The sequence below is a fragment of the Rhinoderma darwinii genome, chromosome 4 (genome assembly GCF_050947455.1).
Source record: "Rhinoderma darwinii isolate aRhiDar2 chromosome 4, aRhiDar2.hap1, whole genome shotgun sequence".
NCBI lineage: Eukaryota > Metazoa > Chordata > Amphibia > Anura > Rhinodermatidae > Rhinoderma > Rhinoderma darwinii.
The window spans coordinates 44,580,974-44,608,653 of record NC_134690.1 but is presented as its reverse complement, the minus strand read 5'-3'; the positions used below and the strand labels follow the sequence as shown (position 1 = coordinate 44,608,653).

General features: G+C 47.1%; 1 protein-coding gene across 1 annotated transcript; it reads left to right on the top strand.

Annotated features, from left to right (window-relative positions):
- The first annotated feature begins 19,744 nt into the window (after window positions 1-19,744).
- On the top strand, window positions 19,745-20,296 carry MSGN1 (mesogenin 1). Its single transcript, XM_075863592.1, has one exon. It carries the CDS (start codon window positions 19,745-19,747, stop codon window positions 20,294-20,296), a length of 552 nt encoding a protein of 183 aa, XP_075719707.1.
- Window positions 20,297-27,680: the final 7,384 nt, after the last annotated feature.

The following is a 27,680-nucleotide window of genomic DNA, read 5'->3' as shown; positions in this document are numbered from 1 at the left end:
ACCAGACAAGGAGGCGAATCTGAAACGGAAAACACAGTTAGGCACCACCATATAACATTTGCAAGCATAAACAACAAAATTACAACATATGGGGGCGGACATAGGACTTAAACCTTTTTGACTCCCAACGACCAATACGCCTCACCCCCTCATCATCCAACCCCCAGCGCCCTGCTTCCGTTGCTGCGCCAATCCGGAAGGAATGAGATGAATATGAGCCTGCCGCAACCCCAACCGCCGTCAAACATTTTTTAAAAACAGCTCCAAACTGAAACCTGGACAAGAACGACCCGTCCACATGACGTAACAAAGGCAAATCTGGAGACCCCCTGGTTTTTGTAAAACCCCGCATGCACTCTACTGGGCACATGACCGACCCCGGGAGAGCGAACAAAACTATCAGTTTTCCCTTCCCTAATTGGTCAGTTTTTGATCTACGCAACCATACCTCCAACCGATCTGCAAAAAGGCTCACCTCCCCAGATCTCAGCCCCCCTGCCTGTTTAGTACTTGGCGACACCAACTCACCTATTCTAAATGCTCCGAAGAACGCCAACGAGAAAGCCAACCGAAACAAATCCATTTCATCTGAAGAACGACATACCGATGCCAATGAACCGCCCAACAAGCCCAGCAAAGCAAACGACACCGGCCTTCTACTATCCGCCTCCACCCTACCTCTGCGCAACCCCTTCAAAGCCTGCGATACCAGAAATTCCTTCGATACATCCCGCAAGCCCCGCAACTTAAGCCCAAACGCCACCGCGGATATAAACCGGTTCACCTTCGCTACTGAAAACCCCCCCTCCCAGGCATCCCCTAACCAATACAAAAGTGCCACCAACCTGTCTCTATCCGTATTAACATCACCCCACTCTCTTACCCACTCCTCCCACTGCCTCCAACAAGCAGCATAAGCCCTCCACGTCGTGCGCGCCAAAGACCTTTGTAACAGCTGCTCTACGGGACCGATACCAGATCCCATAGATGATCCGGACACGCCAAACCGAGACGTTCCGCTCCCGGGGCCAATTGCCGAAACCGGTCCCACTGCGAGCGAGAAAGAGCATCAGCAACACAATTCCGTACACCCGGGACATGCACCGCCACCACCCACGCGTTCAGCGACAAACACACCAACACTAAATGTCGCAACAATTGAACTACCGGAGGAGAGGACGCCGTGATGTTATTAATGGCAAGCACCACCCCCATGTTGTCGCAGTAAAAACGGACCTTCTTATCCCTGAGCCTGTCCCCCCAAATGGTAGCCGCCACCACGATGGGAAACAGCTCGAGCAGGGCCAGATTCCGCGTCAATCCACTGGACACCCAGCTAGCCGGCCATTGACCTGCGCACCACGGACCTCCCCCGTAAGCTCCAAAGCCACCCGCCCCAGCCGCATCCGTGAAAATATTCAGATCACTCGTATCCTGCGCTGGGGCCATCCATAGCGAGCGACCATTGTACTGGCCCAAGAAGTCATCCCAAACCTGAAGATCAGCTCGGTGCTCCTCCTTGAGCCTCACAAAATGATGCGGCGCCCGCACTCCCGCCGTTGCCGCCGCCAACCTTCTACCAAACACCCTCCCCATCGGCATAATCCGGCAGGCGAAATTCAACTTCCCCAGCAGCGACTGAAGCTCCCTCAGCGACATTTTCTTCCTTCTACAAGCCCGTCGCACCTCCAGCCTCAAAGCACCCAACTTATCCGCCGGGAGCCGACACTCCATTGCCACTGAGTCAATTTCGATTCCCAAGAAACAAATCGTCGCTACCGGGCCCTCCGTTTTTTCCGGCGCCAAAGGGATCCCAAAATCCCTCGCCACCTTCTGCAGGGCATGAAGCAAGTTACCGCAAACCGGCGAACCCCCCGGGCCAACGCACAAAAAATCATCTAAGTAATGGATCAACGAATCGACCCCGGATACTCCCCTCGTTACCCACTCCACGAAGCTACTAAACGCCTCGAAGTATGCACAAGAAAGAGAACACCCCATCGGAAGGCACCGATCCACGTAAAAGGCCCCATTCCAAAAACAACCCAACAGCCGTTGGCTTTCTGGATGCACCGGCAACAACCTGAACGCCGCCTCGATGTCGGTTTTTGCTAGCAGCGCCCCCGGACCCGCAGCCCGCACTAACCCCACCGCCTTATCGAATGAGGTATAAACTACGGAACACAACTCGTGATCAATCCCGTCATTTACCGACGAACCTTTGGGATACGATAAATGTTGAATCAAACGAAACTTTCCGGGCTCGCGTTTAGGGACAATACCCAAAGGGGACACAACTAAATCTTTCACCGGCGACTCCACAAATGGCCCCGACATGCGCCCCAACGAAACTTCTTTTAACAACTTTTCCGACACGACTTCCGCATGCAAGTAAGCCGATTTTAAATTTCTCCGCGTAACCGGAACCTCATAAGGAGGCGGAGGAATAACAAAACCAACACTAAACCCTTCATAAAGCAACTTAGCTGCCGCCCTATCCGGATACTCATTTAGATAAGGGGCCATCCTTTCCACCCTCACCGGCGACACCCCCTTGACCAGCCCCGTGCTGGTTCCCGGACCTCTTTTTCCGCAGACATTTTGCCGCCCCGTGTGATGCCCCATTACACTCGGAGCACACGTGCTTGAACTTGCACGTGGCCCCGAACTTGCACTGGCCTTCATTGAATTGCCAGCAAAACCCCGCCTTTCCCCCGCCGCTTGGTCCACTCTGACTAGTCTGGCCTCCCTGGCCACCGCTCCCGGGAAAGGGCTGCCTAACCGGAGCCGTAACCCGTAACCAGAGAGCAATATCCTTCTGGTCCCACCGAATCGCCGGCCGAACCGCCTTCCGCTGACGGAATTGCTCATCATATCGCAGCCACGCCTGACCCCCATACGCCCTATGAGCCTCCCCAATAGCATCAAAATAACAAAATAACGCCGAACAATTTTCCGGCGCCTTTTCCCCTATCACACTAGCCAATATGGCGAACGCCTGCGACCAATTAACGAACGTCTGCGGGATAAGCCTATACCGCCGCCGTTCCTCCTCGTCCTTTTTACTCTCATCCCGCTTGCCCTTATCCAAATTGAATTTAGCCAGCGGCAAGAGAGAAAAAATTTCAACATATTCATCTTTCCAGATCCGATCACGCACCTCCTGCTTTAAATGCGCCCCCAACGGACCCTCAAAACAAACATACACCTCCCCCCGAGCACGATCGTCCATGCGCACTCGATCGCCGTCCTTCTGTGCCTCAGTCTGCACCGACACCGCGACCGCCTCTCTAACCGCCACCACAGGACGCGCCTGCAACGATCCCACCTCCCTGGGGCCTTCCCAAACTACCGCAGGGGACACTTCCGTTACTACCGGCGCCGCGGCCCTATCCAGGCGCCCCACCAGCTCCCGTAAGCAACCCACTAAATCTGCCAAACCCGCTCCGTCGCGTCCGCCCGCGCCACTACCGGCCCCCGATGCTATGCTAGCAGCCCCCCCGCCGACACCCGACATAAAAATCGCTGGATAAGACAATAATGGAGTTATACACTCACCGGGCTGCACAGGCGCTGTGTTCCCGTCAGCCGGACCATCCTGACCTCGACGATAGACGTCCAGTTCACCTTCCTCCAGTTCTTCTCTCGCCGACGACTGTCCCTCCCAACGACCTCTTCGGAAAGGGGATGAGGACGCGCTGACCGATGGGCCGGCAACCTGCCGCCCGACCGCCGGGACCCAGACTTCCGACCGGACCTGTTGCCTCGACGTCGCTGCAGATCTAGTCGTCCGTCTAGACGATCCTGACGAAGCCTGCCCCCTGGCCGGAACATCACCATGCGGGGCGGCCGTACCTTGCTCTCGACATCTTCCATCTGATGGGGGAGGGGTGACAGGGAGCCCGGCCTGCGACTCCCTGCTTACCGCCGGACCCCGTCGCGGCCTGGGATTCCTGCCAGGACGCAGGGCCTGGGAAGGGGCGGTCCTCCCAGCTGCCTGGCCTGCAGCGTCCGGGATCGGGCTCCCTCTGCGACGCCGTGTCCGCGGGACTACCTCCGGACTCAGGCGCTCTGGAGGTCGGGACCGCCGAGAGGGACGGGTCGACACAGCCTGCATCGCCGTCACCCCTGCTACCGCTCTCTGCCTGCCCAGCGCAGGAGCGGTTGTTGCCGACTCCCCCCCCGCCGCCATAGCCATGCTCGTAGGGGGGCCGGGGGAGGGGAGCCCGTCCCTTACAACAGACCCCGAACGCCGTGCCCGACGTGGCGAAACGGCGTCCGGGATCCGCGTTAATGCAGCCACGGTCTCCTCCAGCCATCCGGGACCGTGGTGCACAGCAGCGGCACGCAGCCGCTCTAAAATCAGGGCCTCTGCCATACTAAAAAGCCGGGCAACGGGGAGCTTTGCTTCTTGTGTATTACTCCTCCCGCTGCTTCCGGCTCAATGCCGAGAAACAGCGGGAAGCGCAGTAACGGCCCCCCCGTCCCCCCTAGCTCCTCCCCGTCCCTCCTTCAGCTCCTTCACCTTTCCCTCACCTCTTAACATTAACCCTTTCCCTACCAGGACGGTCATGTCGGCTTCCCTCAAGCCTGCAGCTGCGTCCAGCCTCTTCTGGATGGCTAGACTCCAGGTAAGTCAAGTTTGGAGGGTGGGAGATTGGCTCACTCTAATAAAAATCTGTTTTTTGCTCAGAATTTTACCATTCCCACGGACCCAAAGTCCTGAAATTTGTTGGTCCCTGCTTGACTGTCCAATAAAACCTTCTCCAAGTTGATTGGGAATCTGACTTATAGTGTGGTCGCCCTCCTGTCCTTACAAAAACATTCCGATAAAATCTTTCCATCAACAGCCTTGGCTTCACTGCTATCTATATCCAGATATTGTCATGTCTACCCATGTTCCCAGATCTGATAATCTTCTTATCTCGTTTCTTTCCTGGTCCCCTGGTGTAAACCCGCGCAAATTCCAGGAGAAGGTTCCAGCATTTACATAATTAATTGCCCGGTGTTATAAATCACTGATTATGGTTGTGCTAAGACTTATTCCCATTCCATTCCCATTTCGATAAGCAGAGATCAAAGAGCAGCAAATGTAAACTATAAGCCCCTATTACCATGTGTGAGGGACTACTGTCCATTTGTGACATGTACTTGGAGTCAAGGTGGCATTTACCATGTAGATCTAAAGGCACCAATATGGGGTGGTAAGGTTGAAGGGGCCTCATACATCTACATAATTAATGACCCTTTTTTTTCCACATTTAAACTTTTTACTTATCTGTCAGAGTCATGTTACAATTCAATGTTTTTTTAAAGTAGGTCCCGGAAAATTCCATGGTTACATACCGAGGTCTTGGGGGGGTTCCTTGTGATAATGTTTACTGGATGTAGCTAAACAGCAAACCATCAATGGTGCCAAACTGTGGACTGGAGCGAGGGGTGAATATAGACCACAGAGATATAAAAAAGCGCAAGCACATTGCGTGGTATGTACTGTATGCTTATATATGTAACGTGCCCATGGACTTCTATTAGGCAGACGTATGCCAAAAGAGTATCCACTTTGGATTCTAGGAACATTTCCAATATTTACTTCAAAGACTGTGATCCCTGGTTTGAAGAAGAAGGACACAAGGGGTCAGCATGGGGGCCTTCATAAGTACATAGAGCTGCAGGCTGGGTTCTTTTTATATATAACGTTCCCAGATGGCGTCTTGCATGTTTTTGTATATTTTCCCTGGTGCCTGCGAAGGTCCAACAGCCCTCTGCCGCATAAGTGGACTCTAGCAATAAAAATGGCATAGGCAAGCTGAGTGCCCTGTTACAGATTTTTCACCTACCCAAGGGGCTTCAAGTTCCACCTCTGGAGGGGTAGATATAATTTGATTATTATCATATGTGCCCGGGACGAGGGGTAGGCAGTCCACTAGGGTGCAATTGGGGGACGCAATCACCTCTAATTGCCTACCACTGTGGGACAAAACCGTTTATAAATACAGTATATGAATGTTACACACACGGATATGACATGCATGATAAGCAGAAGCCATACATGCGTGTAAAGCTCTGTTCACATCTGCGCAGTGCCGAAGCCGTTGTACAACGGATACCATTGGTGCTTGAAGGACCCCAATGACTTATAGTGGGGTCTGTCTTGGTGTCCGTTTTCTTGATGGGAAGAATAGCACTACATGTAGTCAAATCTGATGGAATCTGTGACGGAATCTGATGTAGATGTGAACAGAGCCTTACTGAGCAAATCAAGGCTGATAAATGTGAGCTGAAAGATTGCTCATAAAACAGCTATCATGCTGAATTTTACGAATTGCCTGTTTTTTTTTCCAGAATGTCTTATGTTTGGGCTTTTAATGTTGTTGCTTGACTTGCAAGCTAAGTTTAAAAAAATATTCTACAAAATGTTATACTCAATCATAATTATCCTTGGAGTTGCCGCCACTTGGCTGGTGCTGGCTCATGCTGTAGGTCACCACCATTATGCCATGTATGCGCTGGGGATGGTTCATTGCCTCTGTGACTATAAGGCCAGGTTCCCACATAGCGTAAACACTGCAGAATTTCTGCAACCTAATTGTGTGCGGAAATTCGGCAGCATTTACAGTAGCAGTGAAGAGGATGAGATTTAGTAAATCTCATGCTTACGCTGCGGAAAAAATGCAGCGTAAACGTTAATAAATTGACCTGCGGTGCGGAATTTAAATCCACAGCATATCAATTTATGCTGCGTTTCTGTTGATTTTCTGTTGCTGGTTTTCCCCATTGAATTCAACGGGGATGCAAAACCAGCAACAGAAAGCCAAGTGTTGCAACTTTTGCGGCGTAATATCAGTGATTACGCCGCAAAAAAAAAATCATACTTACCCACAATGCCCTCCTTCTTACTGCAGTCCGGCCTCCTGGGATTACGTTTCAAATGTTACAATCACAGGCTGCGGTGTCACATGGCCTGCAACCTCATCGTAGGAGGCCAAAATGGACGTCAAAGGAGGGAGGGAGTAAGTGTGAGCGCTTTTTTACGCAACTAAAATTCTGTCCGAAACACTGCACCACAATGTGGTGCGATTTTTCAGACAGAAGGTGCTGCGGGTTCCAGGTCAGATATGCTTCTGCAGTTTTTACGCAGCGTATCCGACCCGTGGGAACCCGCCCCAACATTTTTAATTGGGTGTCACTAAACTTGTTGTGAAAGTCTATGTGCATTATTACTAACCGGATAAAAATATATGTAGTGTTGGTTGTGTGTGGAGGGGTCAACACCACTGTTATAATAATATATAGTAGATGCAGGAGTGGAGGACATATTTTACCTTTATCTTCAACATCTGATCAATACAAGCAATAATGAACTATTAGGGCATTTTTTTTAAAAAACACCTCCGTGCCCCTTCGCAGGGACGTAGCTAGGTGGGGACAGGCGGGGCATGTGCCCCAAGCGCAACTGGGAGAGATGGGAGGAGGCGCGCCGGGCGCAGGTACAATTGACTACTCCTCCTGGAGCGGAATCCCCCCTGACGTCAATATCCATATATGGACATTGACGTCAGAGGCTCCTCCTTGAAGAGAGGAATCATAGCTGCCATCCATCCCAGGCAGCCTGTCCCGCAGTCAACTGTATCTGCATCCTCAGGACACTGATACAGTTGAACTTAATGCTGAAGCAAGGAACAGTAAGCTCCCTGCTTCAGCATTAGCTTAGAGTTGAGGAGCAGAAGGAGCTCATCCGCTAGCCGAGGACTCTCCGGGCACAGCGCTACTCAGAGCACTGTGCCCAGGGAAGCCCTTGACGTCACTGTCTATATATAGACAATCTATGTGGGCACTGGCACTAGGGGCATCTAAGGGGGCATTATACTGTATGGGGCAGTTATGGGGCATTTTACTGTATGGGGCCTCTAAGGCGGCATTATATTGTATGGGGCAGCTATGGGGGCATTATACTGTATGGGGGAAGCTATAGCGTCATTATACTGTATGGGGCAGCTGTGGGGGCATTATACTGTATGGGGCAGCTATAGGGAACTATACAGCATGGGGGAAGCTATAGGTACATTATGCTGTATGGGGCAGCTATAGGGGAATTATGCTGTATGGGAGCAACTTTAGGGGCAATATGCTGTATGTGTAACGGCAGGGGGTAGGGAGACGGACAAGTGAGCCCTAATCTACCCGCCACTCTGTCCCTGCCTACTTGCAACGACCCGCCCTAGGCGACGGGGTACAACTGGGCGGCGGTCCCTGCGCTCAGTAAGTGCACGACAAACACGACAAACATACAAGGAACACAAGCAAGGAAAAGGGGCCGTTGCCCACGGCAACACCGTGAGCAACCAGAGTGGTGAACGAGCCGAGTCAAGCCAGGAGTGTGCGAGGTACAAAACGAAAAGCAGAAGAGTAGTCGGTAAGCCAGGGTCGGTATGGAGCAGGATCAAAAATAGCAGGAGCTGTAGCTGGGCCAGGAACCACAAGGAAGGAAACAAAAGCAATAACAAGCACCGAGGGACAGGAAGTGCAGGCTTAAATAGACCGAGGGCGGGAGCTAGCTGAGTCTGGCCAGGTTACGATAGGCTCTCCCACTCCTAAGCCTGCCAGCCTGAATGGTGGAAGCAGGAGTCAGTCTCAGGGATGTATTCTCAGGTGCTGACTGATTAGTTCTGGGAGTTAACCCCGCAGTGCCTGGCAGATCCTTTACAGTACCCCCCCTTTTATGAGGGGCCACTGGACCCTTTCTAAGTGGACCTGGCTTACTGGGGAAACGCAGGTGGAACCTCCTGACCAATACCCCAGCGTGAACATCCCGGGCGGGTACCCAAGTCCTCTCCTCGGGCCCGTATCCTCTCCAATGGACCAGGTACTGGAGGGAGCCTTGGACCATCTTGCTGTCCACAATCCTGGCCACCTCGAATTCCACCCCCTCCGGGGTGAGGATGGGAACAGGAGGTCTCCTCGAGGGAGCCAAGGACGGGGAGCAGCGTTTGAGGAGGGAGGCATGAAACACGTCGTGTATCCGAAAAGACGGGGGTAACTCCAGCCGGAAGGAGACAGGATTGAGGACCTCAATGACCTTATACGGCCCAATAAACCGGGGAGCAAACTTCTTGGACGGAACCTTGAGACGCAAGTTCCTAGACGACAACCACACCAGATCCCCGACCATAAACAGGGGGTTAGCAGAACGTTTTTTATCAGCCTGAGTTTTTTGTACGCTCTGGGACCCCTCTAGGTTTTTCTGAACCTGGGCCCAGACTGTGCACAGTTCCCGATGAACGACCTCTACCTCAGGATTGTTGGAACTACCAGGTGAAACGGAGGAGAACCGTGGATTAAACCCAAAATTACAAAAAAAAGGAGAGACCCCAGACGAGTTACTGACCCGGTTATTAAGGGAAAATTCGGCGAGGGGAATGAAAGAGACCCAATCAAATTGACAGTCAGAGACAAAACACCTTAAGTATTGTTCTAGAGACTGATTAGTCCTCTCCGTTTGGCCATTGGTTTCAGGATGGAAGGCAGAGGAGAAGGACAGATCAATCCCCAACTTCATACAGAAGGCTCTCCAAAACAATGAAACAAATTGTACCCCTCTGTCCGAAACAATATTGACAGGGACCCCATGGAGACGCAGGATGTGTTTGACAAACAAGGTAGCCAACGTTTTGGCGTTGGGTAGTTTCTTGAGGGGCACAAAGTGGCACATCTTACTGAAGCGGTCCACCACCACCCACACCACCGACTTGCCTTGGGATGGAGGCAAATCGGTGATAAAATCCATGGAGATATGTGTCCAAGGTCTCTGGGGAATGGGCAACGAACGCAGTAAGCCCGCTGGTCGGGACCTGGGAGTCTTGGACCTAGCACAAACCTCACAAGCGGCGACGTAGGCCTTAACGTCTTTAGGCAACCCAGGCCACCAATAATTTCTGGTAATGAGGTGTTTGGTACCCAGGATGCCTGGATGGCCAGATAGTGCGGAGTCATGATTTTCCCTAAGTACCCTTAGCCGGAATTGCAGGGGAACAAACAGCTTGTTCTCAGGAAGGTTCCCGGGAGCTGCACCTTGATCAGCAGCAATTTCAGAGACTAAATCAGAATCGATCGAGGAAATGATTATACCTGGAGGTAAAATACAAGCAGGATCTTCCTCCGAAGGAGGGCTGGCCATGAAGCTACGCGACAGTGCATCAGCCTTAATATTTTTAGACCCAGCCCTATAGGTAACCAAAAAATTGAATCTGGTAAAAAATAACGCCCATCGAGCTTGTCTCGGGTTTAGCCTCCGGGCAGATTCTAGGAACACCAGATTCTTGTGGTCGGTAAGGACCGTTACCTGGTGCCTAGCCCCCTCCAGGAAGTGGCGCCACTCTTCAAATGCCCATTTAATGGCTAAGAGTTCGCGGTTGCCAATATCATAGTTACTTTCAGTTGGCGAAAACTTCCTGGAGAAGTAGGCACAGGGGCGGAGATGGGTGAGGGACCTGGTACCCTGGGACAACACAGCCCCCACTCCCACCTCAGATGCGTCAACTTCCACGATAAATGGCTCCATTTGGTTGGGCTGAACCAGCACCGGGGCCGAGACAAAGCACTTCTTAAGGACCTCAAAAGCCTGGACAGCCTCAGGAGGCCAGTGGAGGAGATCAGCACCTTTGCGAGTGAGGTCCGTAAGGGGCTTAGCGATGACCGAGAAGTTAGCAATAAATCTCCTGTAATAATTAGCAAACCCCAAAAAACACTGTAACGCCTTCAGGGAGGCAGGTTGGACCCATTCCGCCACAGCCTGAACCTTGGCGGGGTCCATGCGGAATTCATGAGGAGTGAGGATTTGACCCAAAAATGGAATCTCCTGTACCCCAAACACACATTTTTCGGTTTTGGCAAACAGTTTATTTTCCCGAAGGACCTGGAGCACCTTCCTGACATGCTCCACGTGGGAGGACCAGTCCTTGGAAAACACCAGTATGTCATCAAGGTACACTACCAGAAAAATCCCCAGGTAATTTCTCAAAATCTCATTTATGAAATTCTGGAAGACCGCAGGGGCATTACACAACCCAAAGGGCATGACGAGGTATTCGAAATGGCCTTCGGGCGTGTTAAACGCAGTCTTCCACTCATCCCCCTCTTTGATGCGAATAAGGTTATACGCCCCCCGTAGATCCAATTTAGAAAACCATTGGGCCCCCTGAACCTGATTAAAGAGATCAGGAATCAAAGGAAGGGGATACTGGTTCCTTACCGTGACCTTATTCAGGCTGCGGTAGTCAATGCATGGCCTAAGACCACCATCCTTCTTCCCCACGAAGAAGAAGCCAGCACCTACCGGAGAAGAAGAGGGACGAATGTAACCCTTGGCCAGGGATTCCTGGATATACACTCTCATAGCTTCACGTTCGGGACAAGAAAGATTAAATATCCTACCCTTAGGAAGCTTAGCTCCTGGTACCAATTCGATAGCGCAATCATATTCTCTATGAGGAGGTAACACTTCGGAGGCCTCCTTAGAGAAAACATCAGCGAAGTCCTGAACAAACTCGGGTAGCGTATTCGCCTCCTTAGGGGGAGAAATAGAATTAACAGAAAAACATGACGTACAACATTCATTACCCCATTTGGTTAGCTCCCCAGTATTCCAGTCAAACGTAGGATTATGCAACTGCAACCAGGGAAGACCTAGCACCAAATCGTACGATAATCCCTGCATCAACAGTACAGAGCATTGCTCCAAATGCATGGAGCCAACAAGGAGTTCAAAAACAGGGGTATGCTGTGTAAAATAACCATTAGCAAGAGGAGTGGCGTCGATACCCACTACCGGGACAGGTTTAGGCAAATCAATAAGAGGCATAGCAAGGGACATAGCAAATTCCACAGACATGATATTAGTAGAGGACCCTGAATCCACGAAAGCACTGCCGGTAGCAGACCTACCACCAAAAGAGACCTGAAAGGGAAGCAAGATCTTAGTACGTTTCATATTTACGGGAAATACCTGTGCGCCCAAGTGACCTCCCCGATGATCACTTAGACGCGGAAGTTCTCTGGCTGCAACCTTACGCTTAGGACAGTTGTTCACTTGATGCTTGTCGTCCCCACAGTGGAAGCAGAGACCATTCTTCCTGCGGAATTCTCTACGTTGTTGGGGGGACACGGAGGCCCCGAGTTGCATAGGTATCTCTGAATCTTTCGGGGAGGAACGAAGCAACGGAGCTTCGGGAGGCATCATGGGGGAGTCGGAGGAGAAAACACATAAACGTTCACGTTGTCGTTCCCTGAGACGTCGGTCAAGTCGTATCGCTAAAGCCATAACCTGGTCTAGGGAGTCAGAAGAGGGATAGCTAACTAGCAGGTCTTTCAGGGCATTCGACAGACCCAACCTAAACTGGCACCTTAAGGCAGGGTCATTCCACCGAGAAGCTACGCACCACTTCCGAAAGTCAGAGCAATACTCCTCAACAGGTCTCTTACCCTGACTTAAGGTCACCAGCTGACTCTCGGCAAAGGCAGTCCTGTCAGTCTCGTCATAAATAAGTCCGAGAGCAGAAAAGAAACAATCAACGGAGGAAAGTTCAGGGGCGTCAGGAGCCAAGGAGAAGGCCCACTCTTGGGGCCCTTCCTGGAGCCGGGACATAATTATACCCACCCGCTGGCTCTCAGAACCTGAGGAATGAGGCTTTAAACGAAAGTAAAGCCTACAACTCTCCCGAAAGGAGAGAAAAGTCCTCCGGTCCCCTGAGAACCGGTCGGGCAACTTGAGGTGGGGTTCAAGAGGTGCGGTGCGGGGAACTACCAGGGTAGCATCAGGCTGGTTGACCCTCTGAGCCAGGGCCTGGACCTGTAGGGAGAGACCCTGCATTTGCTGAGCCAGGGTCTCACGGGGATCCATAGTGGTGTCAGGGACCAGGGGTAGACTAGGTATGGGCTTGTTATTATGTAACGGCAGGGGGTAGGGAGACGGACAAGTGAGCCCTAATCTACCCGCCACTCTGTCCCTGCCTACTTGCAACGACCCGCCCTAGGCGACGGGGTACAACTGGGCGGCGGTCCCTGCGCTCAGTAAGTGCACGACAAACACGACAAACATACAAGGAACACAAGCAAGGAAAAGGGGCCGTTGCCCACGGCAACACCGTGAGCAAGCAGAGTGGTGAACGAGCCGAGTCAAGCCAGGAGTGTGCGAGGTACAAAACGAAAAGCAGAAGAGTAGTCGGTAAGCCAGGGTCGGTATGGAGCAGGATCAAAAATAGCAGGAGCTGTAGCTGGGCCAGGAACCACAAGGAAGGAAACAAAAGCAATAACAAGCACCGAGGGACAGGAAGTGCAGGCTTAAATAGACCGAGGGCGGGAGCTAGCTGAGTCTGGCCAGGTTACGATAGGCTCTCCCACTCCTAAGCCTGCCAGCCTGAATGGTGGAAGCAGGAGTCAGTCTCAGGGATGTATTCTCAGGTGCTGACTGATTAGTTCTGGGAGTTAACCCCGCAGTGCCTGGCAGATCCTTTACAGTATGGGGGAATTTGATTGGGCATTATACCGCATGGGGGCATCTGTGTGGATGTTATACTGCATGGCGCATCTGTGTGGGCATTATACTGTATGGGGCATCTGTGTGGGCATTATACTGTATGGGGGCATCTGTGTGGGCTTTATATTGTATGGACGCATCTATGGGGGCATTATACTGTATGGTGGCAGCTATGGGGTCATTATACTGCATGGTGGCAGCTAGAGGGTATTATACTGTGAGAGGGCAGCTGGAGGGCATTATACTGTATTGCTATGCGTGCCGCATCGGTTGTTCCTCTTTGTGATACTTGAAAGTTGGGAGGTATGGAGGAATCCCCAGCCAAAGCGTTGCCGACGCTCTTCCCGGGGATTCCGCTCCTGGAGAATCCCCTGACGTCACTATCCGTATATGGGCAGTGGCATCAGAGGCTCCTCTAGGGAGACCCAATTTCACTACACTACCGTTCAAAAGTTTGGGGTCACCCAGACAATTTTGTGTTTTCCATGAAAACTCACACTTATATTTATCAAATGAGTTGCAAAATGACTAGAAAATATAGTCAAGACATTGACAAGGTTAGAAATAATGATTTTTATTTGAAATAATAATTTTCTCCTTCAAACTTTGCTTTCGTCAAAGAATGCTCAATTTGCAGCAATTACAGCATTGCAGACTTTTGGCATTCTAGCTGTTAATTTGCTGAGGTAATCAGGACAAATTTCACCCCATGCTTCCAGAAGGCCCTCCCACAAGTTAGATTGGCTTGATGGGCACTTCTTGCGTACCATACGGTGAAGCTGCTCCCACAACTGCTCTATGGGGTTGAGATCTGGTGACTGCGCTGGCCGCTCCATTACAGATAGAATACCATCTGCCTGCTTCTTCCCTAAATAGTTCTTGCATAATTTGGAGGTGTGCTTTGGGTCATTGTCCTGTTGTAGGATGAAATTGGCTCCAATCAAGCGCTGTCCACAGGGTATGGCATGGCGTTTCAAAATGGAATGATAGCCTTCCTTATTCAAAATCCCTTTTACCTTGTACAAATCTCCCACTTTACCAGCACCAAAGCAACCCCAGGCCATCACATTACCTCCACCATGCTTGACAGATGGCGTCAGGCACTCTTCCAGCATTTTTTCATTTGTTCTGCGTCTCACAAATGTTCTTCTGTGTGATCCAAACACCTCAAACTTCGATTCGTCTGTCCATAACACTTTTTTCCAATCTTCCTCTGTCCAATGTCTGTGTGCTTTTGCCAATATTAATCTTTTCCTTTTATTAGCCAGTCTCAGATATGGCTTTTTCTTTGCCACCCTGCCCTGAAGGCCAGCATCCCGGAGTCGCCTCTTCACTGTAGACGTTGACACTGGCGTTTTGCGGGTACTATTTAATGAAGCTGCCAGTTGAGGACCTGTGAGGCGTCTATTTCTCAAACTAGAGACTCTAATGTACTTGTCTTGTTGCTCAGTTGTGCAGTGGGGCCTCCCACTTCTCTGTCTACTCTGGTTAGAGCCTGTTTGTGCTGTCCTCTGAAGGGAGTAGTACACACCGTTGTAGGAAATCTTCAGTTTCTTGGCAATTTCTCGCATGGAATAGCCTTCATTTCTAAGAACAAGAATAGACTGCCGAGTTTCACATGAAAGCCATTTGGAGAGTTTAATCGAACCCACAAATGTAATGCTCCAGATTCTCAACTATCTCAAAGGAGGGTCAGTTTTATAGCTCCTCTAAACAGCAAAACTGTTTACAGCGGTACTAACATAATTGCACAAGGGTTTTCAAGTGTTTTCTAATCATCCATTAGCCTTCTAACACAGTTAGCAAACACAATGTACCATTAGAACACTGGAGTGATGGTTGCTGGAAATGGGCCTCTATACACCTATGTAGATATTGCATTAAAAACCAGACGTTTGCAGCTATAATAGTCATTTAGCACATTAACAATGTATAGAGTGTATTTCTGATTAATTTAATGTTATCTTCATTGAAAAAAACTGTGCTTTTCTTTAAAAAATAAGGAAATTTCTAAGTGACCCTAAACTTTTGAACGGTAGTGTATATACATGGAGGAGGGGGTGTAGTGCTATCTACAGGAGGGTGTGTGTAGCACTATTTACAGGGGGCTGTGTGGCACTATTTACAGGCGGCTGTGTGGCACTATCTACAAGGGGGTATGTTTGACACTATCTACAAGGGGGGATGTGACACTATCTACAATGGGGTGTGTGTGGCACTATCTACAGAGGGGCTGTGTGTGCCACTATCTACAGAAGGGCTGTGTGGCACTATCTACAGGGGGCTATTTGGTACTATACAGGGAAGCTGTGTGGCACTATCTACAGGGGGTTGTGGTACTATCTACAGGGGGGTGGCACTATCTACAGGGGCCTGTGTGTGGCACTATATACAAGGGGGGTGTGGCACTATCTACAAGAGGGGTGTGGCACTATCTACAAGAGGAGGCTGTTCATTATGTCACCATATAGTCTCATTAGCCTCAGTTATACAATCTGTTTTAGTCCGGCACTGACCTCTTTATTTATTTTCTTTTAATTTATTGTTACGTTAACTCCCTTATATAACTATTGCTTGTAAAATGTGCAAATGGCTTTATGCTCGAGTTACACAAAAAAAAGATGAAAAAAAATTACATCTCATTGATTAGTAGAGAAAGTAAATATGGCGAGGGGGAAGGAGATGTTGGGAAATGGGTTCGGGGTGGGAGGGGGGGGCAAACGGAATCTTTGTCCCGAGGGGCTGGAGAACCTAGCTACGCCTCTGCCTTTCGGTTGTAATGACAGGGGCCCTCCAGGGCAGTATTGCTTGGGGGACACGTGATGGTACAGTCACATTTAATTTATTGTTTTAATTATTAATTTATGTTTTAGGTGGTTTGGTCTGGTTTTCAAGGGAAAACATCTCCTGATTTTCAGAAGTTTTTTCAAGCGACTCACAATTTTCGCTGCATTTTTTACGGCTGTTTTTGGAGCTGTATTTCTATAGAGTCAATGAAAAACGGCTCCAAAAACGTCCCAAGAAGTTACATGCACTTCTTTTTCATGGGCGTCTTTTTACGTGCCGTTTTTGGAAAACGAAGCGTAAAAAAACGCCCCGACGTAACAGAACGCCGTATTTCCCATTGAAATCAATGGGCAGATGTTTGTAGGCGTTCTGTTTCCGTTTTTACAGCCGTTTTTCGAAGCATAAACGCCCCAAAATACGCCTGAAAACACTACGTGTGCACATACTCTCAGGGTATGTTCACACGCTAACTCAAAAACGTCTGAAAATACGGAGCTGTTTTCAAGGGAAAACAACAACTGATTTTCAGATGGTTTTTTTAAGCCACTCGCAATTTTTGCGGCTGTTTTTGGAGCTTTTTTCAATAGAGTCTATGAAAAACACCTCCAAAAATGTCCCAAGAAGTGTCCTGCACTTCTTTTTCGTGGCAGTTTTTTTACGCGGCCGTTTTTCAAAACAGCCGCCTTAAAAAAATGGCCCATCGGAACAGAATTACGTTTTTTTATTTCAATGGGCAGATGTTTGGAGGCGTTCTGCTTTTTTTTTTTTCGAGCGTTTACGGCCCGAAAAACGTCCGAAAATAGGCCGGGTGAACATACCCTTACGGCTAGTCTGATCCAAAAAACATCCTGTCTGTTACAGGCTATGGATATGTTTAATGACCAAGTTATTTTTTTGCGTTTTTTCCATCGTCGCATTCCAAGAGCTATAACTTTTTTATTTTTGCATCGACACAGCTGTATAAGGTCTTGTTTTTTGCGGTACAAGTTGTATTTTTTAATAGCCCCATTTTGGGGTACATATAATTTATTAATTAACTTTTATTAACTTTTTGGGGGGGTAATGGAAAAAACTCCATACATTTCGCCACACTTTTTTGCGTCTTAGATTTACGCAGTTTACTGTGTGGTATAAATAACATTATAACTTTATTCAGTGGGTCATTACGATTGTGGCGATACCAAATTTATATAGAGTTTGTATGTACACTTTTTTTTCAAAATTATTAGTTTTTGTATTGCCATGCTTTAAGAGCCATAATTGTTTTATTTTCACACCGATGCAGCTGTGTGAGGGCTTTTTTTTGCATTGGTACCATTTTGGAGTACATGCAACTTTTTGATCACTTATTATCACATTTTTTTGAAGGCAGGATGAACAGAAAACAGCAATTCTGACATTTGTTTTTTATTTTATTTTTTACAGCTTTTACCGTGCGGGTTAAATAACGTAATTGCTTTATAGGTGGGGTTGTTACGGACACGACGATAACAAATATGTGTAATGTTTTCATTTTTATTTATTTTTTTCATATTAAAGTATTTTGTAAGAGAAAAAGTGGGGTTTTCATTTTTTTATTTGGGATTTTTATTTATTTATTATTAACTTTATTAAACTTTTTGATAACTTTACTTTTAGTCCCACTAGGGGACTTCACTATGCGATCTTCTGATCACTTTTATAATACACTACAATACTTCTGTATTGCAGCGTATTATTGCCTGTAAGGGCGGATTTACACGAACGTGATATACGTCCGTGCAACGCGCGTGCTTTTCACGTGCGTCGCACGGACCTATGTTAGTCTATGGGCCCGTGCAGACAGTCCTTGAGTTTTGCGCAGGTCCTATATTTCTGAGTTTTTCGCGCATCACGCACCCATTGAAGTCAATGGGTGCGTGAAAATCACGCGCACCACACGGAAGCACTTTCGTGGGACGCGCGTGATTCGCGCAACAGCAGTAAAACTATGAATGTAAACAGAAAAGCACCACGTGCTTTTCTGTTCACAAACATACAAACAGAGTGTCATAATGATGGCGGCTGCGCGAAAATCACGCAGCCGCGCATCATATGGTGATGACACACGGAGCTGTTAAGTGCCTTTTGCGCACGCAAAACGCTGCGTTTTTTTGCGCGCGCAAAACGCACACGCTCGTGTAAATCCGCCCTAAAACTGACAGGCACCTGCTATGGTAGGTCCTGCCTCAAGCATGGCTTAGCAGGCATCCACTATGGGCAGACCTGGGGGCCTTTGTTAGGCCCCGGCTACCATAGAAGGCATTGGCACCCTGCGATTGCAATTGCAGGGTGCCGATGGGGTGAGAGAGGGAGCACCCTCCCTCCAAAACCGCTTGGATGCGGCGCTCGCTAATGAGCGCCGTATCTAAGGGGTTAAACGGGTGAGATCAATGTTGAAATCGATCCCGCCCAATAGTGCAGGTGTCCGGCTGTCTTTAGACCGCTCGACACCCGCTTTAGCCGGCACAGGACACCTGTGCCGGGCTTATGTCAGAGCGCCGTGAAAAGGCGTATTGGCGGTCGTTAAGGGGTTAACATATACCTCGAACGTACACACCAAATGTCAACATAGCCATACTCTGCATGTATCCCAAAATGATTTCAGTTTTTTTTGTTTTTTTTTGTAGAGTGACCTTTTTTCTTATGTCTAAATTATTTTTAGTACAAACTTTTATTTCTCTAACCTTATTACCTTATTTATCTCAGCCCTTTATGTGGATTTTTACTTTTATGTTTTCTTGTATGTGGATGTTTTTGTAGATATCTACCTTTAGCGTCGTTTTATTGCAAATAATCTCTCAATGTTCATAAATGCAAGACTAGAGGCCGGCATAAATGCCTAATAAAACGCAGCGACAAAATCCCTGCAATTAAATACATGAAGAGGAGTTATAGATAGAGCCCGATAAAAACAGGCCGTGCAGAATATGAGCCTCTATTGGGAGTTCATGAAGGATTCTTGGTTGACTTGCAGTAATAATATTTTATGGTCCATATTCTACATTCAGGGCTTTTGTTTATTGTCTTATTGGTTCATATAAGAATTAATTGGAAAAGATCTTGCATTTAATCTTTTAATATGTTGAGTTGTCACCTTAAGATCTGTCCGCCCCAACCTCCTTCTCCTCAGCTAGTCTTGTTTATTGAAAGACAACTTAGCTGAAGGCTGATAATTCTCCATGAGAGTAAAGTCACACTTCAGGAGTTCATTTTCCATGTTAACACTTTGCTGTCTCCTTTGAACTGTCCCATTTAGACAACCATCTCAGATTTAGCAGGTCTATATAAAAAGGGTTTCCCACCTAGGGAGAACTTAGTCACAACAGCTCCACCACCACAGGGAGAAGCTGACTATCATCTGTCCAGAACATAGACACCACATCTCCAGCTTCTATGTCTATCATGCAGACTGTCCACCAACCTATCATAAAGATGGAGGAGGAATATGCCCTATGTTCGGATTCTGATCCTGATTCTGCTTACTTATCCACATCTTGGGACTGGAAACAAAATCCTGAGAACTACTCTCTAAGCCAAACTCCGTCTCCTCAGAGCTTGTCTTCAACAGCCTCCTATGAGTCTCCATTTTCTGGTTGTTCACATCCAATAAGCCTGGAGGAGATGCCATACGGTGAAGACATGGTGACGTACAGGTTGTTGCAATACCCTACTGACTGCCAACATGATATGGGAGAGGGCAAAGTTGGTCACAACAACAAACACGGACACCACAATCCCAAAGCTTCCATGAATGACCAACGCAGGAGAAAGGCCAGTGAGAGGGAGAAGATGAGGATGAGGGCCATAGCTGAGGCCCTCCATACCCTAAGGAGGAATTTACCACCTGTCTACAGTCAAGGTAGACAACCTCTGACTAAGATCCAGACTTTAAAATGCACCATTTCCTACATTGAGGAACTTACCAACCTTCTCAACAACACTAAGGGAACATAATTGTATTGAGATCTGTTTTGGACACAATGGATTCATCTAAGTATCAGGACTAAGCCACCAAGTCCTCCTTGATCTATCAGTGATGGACACCTCTGGCTGGTTGTAATACCAAGCGATTAATGACCAGTGTAAGTGGACAATTGCTTGTGGTTGCTTGGAACTTGAGAGTTTTTGAAGAGAGGACTTTTTGCGGACCAGATGATGACTTTTTTCCTCTTGTATACTGCTTAAATATTTCTTATGGTGCTGTATGTGGTATTGTTTGTATATAAGAGATGAGCTTGAACAGCACAAAATTGCACAATTTAGTAAATGTATTTATATCTAATGCGGATGATGATGCTTTATTGTTAATAAATTTGTAGAGTAAGTGCTATGTCCGTATTGCTTTCTACGCTCATTGTTACATAGGCAAATGATTGTCAATTAATTATTTTAAGTAATATTATATCATACTGACCATTTAGTTAGGCCTCATTCAGACAGGCATATTGTACCCATGTTTAACGGTTCATATTCGCCATGTAAAACCTGGACCCCCACCGCCGCTCTTTGAATTTACAGCTGTATGGTGCTGGAAGAAGAGGGGGGTGGGTGTTGCATGCAGAATACGGACAGTTAAACACAGGTATAATATGCCCTTCAGAATGAGGTATTAGAAGGGGTGTTATAGATAATCAAGGGCTCCTGCGCAGAAGGGGCAAGACAAGGGACCAGTGTCCGACTGAGGTTCCTTGGGTCCACCAGAGGAAATGATTTGGTGGTCCACCCTCCATCTATACAGAACATGTACACATTTACTTTTAATGTCATCTTAATGAATCCCCTATTTGGAAATAGATCCTAGTGGTAATTGATTGTCTCCGAAGTCATCTTCAAATAGGGTTGTCTTCTCCTGGACCGTTGGGGTTGGTATGGTAGCAAGAACCAGCACCATGAGAGGGGCCCATTTAGATTCATGCTACGATTCACCCTCTCTTTTATGTGAGGTCATGTATATATCACTTTCTCCATATCTTCTCTACAGTCTATTTTTCTTTCAGTAAAAGTTGCTTCCAGACGAAGTAGGTTGCGATGATGCATTAATAAAGAATATAACATAATTAATACATTCGACTCCTCTGGGATCAACCCAATTACTGTTCTCTACTTCTGGTGACATTACAGCAGCTGTACCACATTAAGATTCAGGTCTGAGGCTATACCGGGGCGGTGTAAACAATGCAAAACAAATGTCAAGGTCATTTGACTTGTTTCCAGCATAAATAACCTGCTGCCCAACATTTGTCTCAGTTGGCACTGCAATCTAACAAATTTTATAACTATCAGGTCTATTAGGCAGTGGGCGATTTACTATATAAAGTGGAACTACAAGTCACAGCAAGTCATGTCTTGCCTGGAATTTGACATGCAAAATATTTTCAGGTCCCGAACAGCAGTTGTCATGAGCCGACTGGGGTCCCGTACATGTAATACCTGTCTGCGTAAGGATATGCGCAAGTCCTCTGTTCAAAAGCGGCATTTTCAGCTTTTTCCCTGAGGGTCACTTTAAAAGGTTTTTCCCAACTCCACAAGATTTGCCATAAATGTCTGATAGATGCGGGTCCCAACTCTGAGACCGGCACCTATCCCCTGTTTTCTGTAAATCCCACAGGAATAAATGGAGAGACTCGTGCGGCCACGTCCCCATTCATTCTCTGCCTGGATGTAATGGCCGGTGGCTGCCCCACCAGGTGGGACGGGGGGGGGGGGGGGCAAGATGTGCCATAAATGTGTGAGTTGGGAATAACCTTTTAAGGGATTCTATGATAGTAAAAAAGGTGAACATTTTTCAGTACGTCACGCACTAAAGATTCCTAATATATACTGTGGGAATTGGTCCCTAAGCACTGATCATAGGAATCTATGTCATGAGGCGGGGGAAGGGCTGGGAATGTATATGTACCTGAATCTTGTTCATACAGGCTGTTATGTGGACTGGATAATTGGGATACATCCATAGTGAGCTCTATATGTATTCTGTCCTTAGTGCCGCCTATATGAAACAGCAATACTCCCCCTCCCTTCAATGTATAATACGTTAAAAATAAAAATGCTTAAAGAATATTACCCCTAAAACAAATAAACTGTATAGTAAATATTAATCTTTAGGTTAAAAATTGTATTCAGAAACTTCTGAGTTATAACATCATCCAACTTTCCCAGACTCCTAAAGGGCAAATTGGACTACAAGTGCAATGATAAACTTCCTGCTCCTGTTTTGCTGCTAATTAGATTTGCCCCATGGACGTTTTCATAGAGGCTATATTAAAATGTACATATAATTAAGAAATGGCGGGTGATTATTTTTTTTTTTAACAATAGAGAGCTCCAGCAGTGAGAAAAAAAATATCTTATGAATTGAACATTTTTTCAAAATCTCAAGTGTCAAAGGACTAGAGATCCCATCAACCTAAAGAACAATGTGGTCATGGTCCCTGTTTTCACTGGAAAGGCGACCGCGAATGCAAGGTTACTCTTTATTAAAATCAATGGGAATGACAGAAATCTCAGTCTTAGGCGAAATTCACACGAACGTGTGCGTTTTGCGTGCTGAAAAAACACATAGTTTTGCGCGCGTTGCAGTTCCGTGTGGCATCAGTGTTTGGTGCGCGGCAGCGTGATTTACACGCATGTGGCATCCTTATTGACACACGGTTTCGATGCTTAGAAACTGCAATGAATGTGGTGCTTTTTTTTTTCCCTTCATTTATTTAACTGTAGCGCGAATCACGCGCGACACACGGAAGTGCTTCAGTGTGCTGTGCGCGATTTTCACGCACCCATTGACTTCAATGGGTGGGTGATGCGTGAAAAACGCTCAAGTATAGGACATGTCGTGAGTTTTACGCAGCGGACACACGCTGCGTGAAAATCACTTACTGTCTGAACGGCCCTATTCACTAACATAGGTCCGTGCGACGCGTGTGATTTTCACGCACGTATCACGGACGTAATACACGTTTGTGTGAATAAGGCCTTAGGATATGTGCACACGATAGCTGCCTTTTACGTCTGAAATTACAGACTGTTTTCAGGAGAAAACAGCTCCTGCATTTCAGACGTAATTGCTCCTCCTCGCGTTTTGCGAGGCGGCTTTGACGGCCGTAAATTTGAGCTGTTCTTCATTGTATTCAATGAAAAACGGCTCAAATTACGTCCAAAGAAGTGTCCTGCACTTCTTTGACGAGGCAGTCATTTTACGCGTCGTCGTTTGACAGCTGTCAAACGACGACGCGTAAATGACACGTCGTCGGCACAGTACGTCGGCAAACCCATTCAAATGAATGGGCAGATGTTTCCCGACGTATTGGAGCAGTATTTTCAGGCGTAAATCGAGGCATAATACGCCTCGTTTACGCCTGAAAATAGGTCGTGTGAACCCAGCCTAAGTCCGGATTCACACGAGCGTGTGCCTTTTGCGCACGCAAAAAAAACTGCGTTTTGCCTGCGCAAAAGGCACTTGACAGCTCCGTGTGGCAGCAGCATACGATGCGCGGCTGAGTGCTTTTCGCGCAGCCGCCATCATTATGACACTCTGTTTGGATGTTTGTAAACAGAAAAGCACGTGGTGCTTTTCTGTTTTCATTCATCCTTTTCACAGCTGTTGCGCGAATCACGCAGTTCGCACGGAAGTTGACTTCAATGGGTGCGTGATGCGCGAAAAACGCCCAAAGAACTGACATGTCGTGACTTTTACGCAGCGGACTAACGCTGCGTAAAAATATCGCACATGTCTGCTCGTCCCCATAGACTAATATAGGTCCGTGCATCACGTTTGTCTGAATAAGCCCTTAGTGTAAGGGGACAATTTCTTGCAGTCCCTCTGCTGACTAAAGGTCCTCAGTTACGGATTGTACTTACAACCTCTAACTCTTCTGAGATGAATTATTAAAATAATACAATAAAAACATCACATTTTATAAGAACAAGCACACTTAATCATCAGCGCCCTGACACCACATATTATATACCAGAGGACACAGCTTAATCACCAACGTAATTACACATTCTAGTGTTATCAGTAAGGAGCAGCTGCACTAACTCCTGGGATAGAAATGTATAGCCCAACAAGTAAATAAGAAACTTTATTTTTAATCGCCCTTCAGAGAGTGGGGGAGAATTATGTCTATTTAGGAATTTTATATGTCATTTATGTATGGATAGTACCGGACTGCAGCTCTCTTAACTTACAATGTACGGTATATAATGCTAGTTATCTATCTATCTATCTATCTATCTATCTATCTATCTATCTATCTATCTATCTATCTATCTATCTATCTATCTATCTATCTATCTATCTATCTATCTATCTATCTATCTATCTACCTGTGGTAGCTTCAGACAGTAGCAAGACAGGCTCGGATGGGACTAGGCAGCAGGCAGGTGTCACGGCGCGTGTTCTGGACCCACTGAGCCGTACCGCGTAGCGGGATAGCAGCTGGCCAACTAGATACAATACAATGTCTTTAGTCCAGAAAGGGTACCTGAGGCAATGTAGACAGCAGCGGTGACACAACTTGACTTTCACTGTAGATGGCACAGAGGCACGGTAGCACGGGATACAGGGTACAGGCAGCAGGAACGGGTGACACTGGGAACTGGAAAACACTAGGAGACCATTTGCAAGACAAACTTTAGGTATACAACAATTCTCAGGCAAATATCAAGTGGGCAACCACTGCAACCCCTATAGCTACACTATTTCTCTATCTATCTCTCATATCTATCCAGGGTCGGCCTTGGGGTGTGCAACCTGTTTGACATTGTATAGCATTGTTATTAGATTACTCTATGTATGGAGCTGTTATTTTGTAAATACATAAAGGGAAAGGGGAATGTGGATAAGAAAAAAGAAGGGCAAGAAGTGTTTGGATGAATAGATCTCTTGGTTAAATAAAACCAGCTATAGTGGGTATAGATTGCCTAGCAGGGATAGGGTGAACAGCCCTTAATTTAGAACACCCTATTATTGACTTCAAATCCCATTTAACGTTTATATTTCTGTATGTTGTTTTATACTTTACTTTATTGGTATTGTAGTAATAAACAATTAAATGGGAATAGTGAGGGAAAGTTTGGTGCACAGATCTGAATCTATGCAGTTGGAGTGCTCTCAATAGACAACAGAATAGTTATATTGACAGTTCAGGGGCTTATTTACATATCGAGTGCCAAATATAACAGCACCGATATGTAAATAACGGAGGAAGATATTAAATTTTTTTAAAGTTGGACAGTGTTTGTGAAGCACTGCCCATTACATGCTGCACTCAGCTGCACATGTATGGGCAGGTGAAAGGTTCTCTTTAAGGTCGCTATGACAACTTGTCTAGCTTCTGGGCGGTTCCTCTTTTACCTTGAGCCTATCTCACTTCTCTGTCCATCTGCCAATCAGCTGTGAGGTTGTATTTATACCTGTCTTTCTCCACCTGTCTTTGCTTGTGAATGTTCCTATCTTCTGGTGTCTGATCAAGCTTCCTACATTCCCTGCACTCCTGACTTCTGGACCTTTAGGAAACTGATCTCGGCTTGTCTCTCGTTAACTCCTTGTTTGATGATTTTGGATTATCTGCTACCGGACGGTTTTGAACTGTGCTATTCCTGATATCTGCTTGCCTTCTGATTTGGACTTTCTGTTTAACCCCTGGCTGTCTGTTTTCCTGCTCAGGTTCGTCTGCATTTCACCTCCTATCCAATGCTCAACTCTGCTAAGACAACCTGGGTTCTAAGCAGCAAAGTCCATCCCACCTTGCGGTCGGCTTTGGCGAACACCTCAGGGTCTACTTAGACACTGTCGATCAGAGTTGTGATGGATTAGAGGTTGCAGTTTTATGTGCATGCTCTCTCCCGGCACTCTCCAGCAGCCTTTGGGGAATTGCTCAAATTGCAATTACATAACATATGAGCTCCAATAATGGACTATGTTGCCAGCAGTTCTATTCATGACTAAGGGCTGGCAACATGATCTGCTGAGTTGGAACAGCGGCTCTTGTGGCCACTGCTCTCCTCCTCAGTAATTGCAGAAAGCGAACTTGCCAATGCCTGGCTGTAAAACAAACAGTTGACTGCAAGTCAGCTGTTCGGTTTGAGGAGCAGCGGTCTGACCTGCCGCTCTCTCCCTATGCAATCGCTGTGAGCAAACGTGGCGGTATTCAGCTGTAGATTCAAACAGCTGATGTGCACGTCAGTGGTTCAATGGGAGCAGCGTCTATCACCGATACTCAACTGCTGCTCTCCCGCTTGGCGATTGCTGTAGGCGAGCATGCCAACATGTGTATAAGTAAATTCTGGGTAACAGAGCATATTCTAAGCTTTCCCTCAACTGTACTCCTCAACGACCTAGAACCGGACTTGTCTCAACGTGCGTTTCGCTGACGTCAGTCAGCTTCTTCTAGGGGCGGAGGCGCTCAGTTTCTGGCGTCTTTTAAAAGCCGATTGTGATTGACAGCCTGCATACATGCATCGCACGATTTGGGACGCGAAGCAGTTGAATTTTTCCTACGACGAGAGCCCAACTATAATCCAAAGATCAGAAAATTTGTAGTGAGTGCACTCAAATTTATCTTATCTAGAAATTTAATTTTTTATTTGATGCCCGCTTCTTCCTAAAGACCCAAGGAACAGCGATGGGTGCAGCCTGTGTGCCCACCTTTGCCAACCTGTTCCTTGGGTGGTGGGAAGAAGAATTCGTCTTTTGTGATCAGCTACAAGATTACACGAATAGCATAACGATATGGCATCGTTACATTGACGATGTCCTATTTATTTGGCGGGGATCAGAACAGGAACTACTCAAGTTCGTGAATCTTCTGAATGAAAATCAATTGAACATCAAATTAACACTGAATTACAGAAAAATCTAAATTCCCTTCCTGGATATCAAAATTGGTATCAACCACAAACGTGAGATTAAGACTGACCTATATAGGAAAGACACAGCCACAAATGAGAAGTGCCCACCTGTAGAGAACAATTATGGGAATCTGTACGGGTGAATTTCTGAGGTTGAGAAGAAATTGCTCAAACTTTGAGAAATTCAAACTAGGGGCAGAAGATTTAAAAAACCGCTTGAGAGAAAGAAATTACTAAGGACGCCAAATTCAAAATGCTTACAATTAAGCTCTTCGTACAGATCGGAACACATTATTGGTAACCAAAGAAAAATTGAGAAATAATGATAACAAGGTAATCTTCATCACAACACCTCACGACAAATAGGAAGAGATGTCATCAATAGCCCCTGGAAGATATTACTTCTTGACCCAGATATACAAAAACATCTAGGCCCTACAGCCTCAAGGCTACTGAAAGAACAATACAATTGGCCAGCATATAGTCA

Excerpts from the sequence above, each read along its gene's own strand:
- MSGN1 (XM_075863592.1), top strand. The coding sequence starts at position 19,745 with ATGCAGACTGTCCACCAACCTATCATAAAGATGGAGGAGGAATATGCC.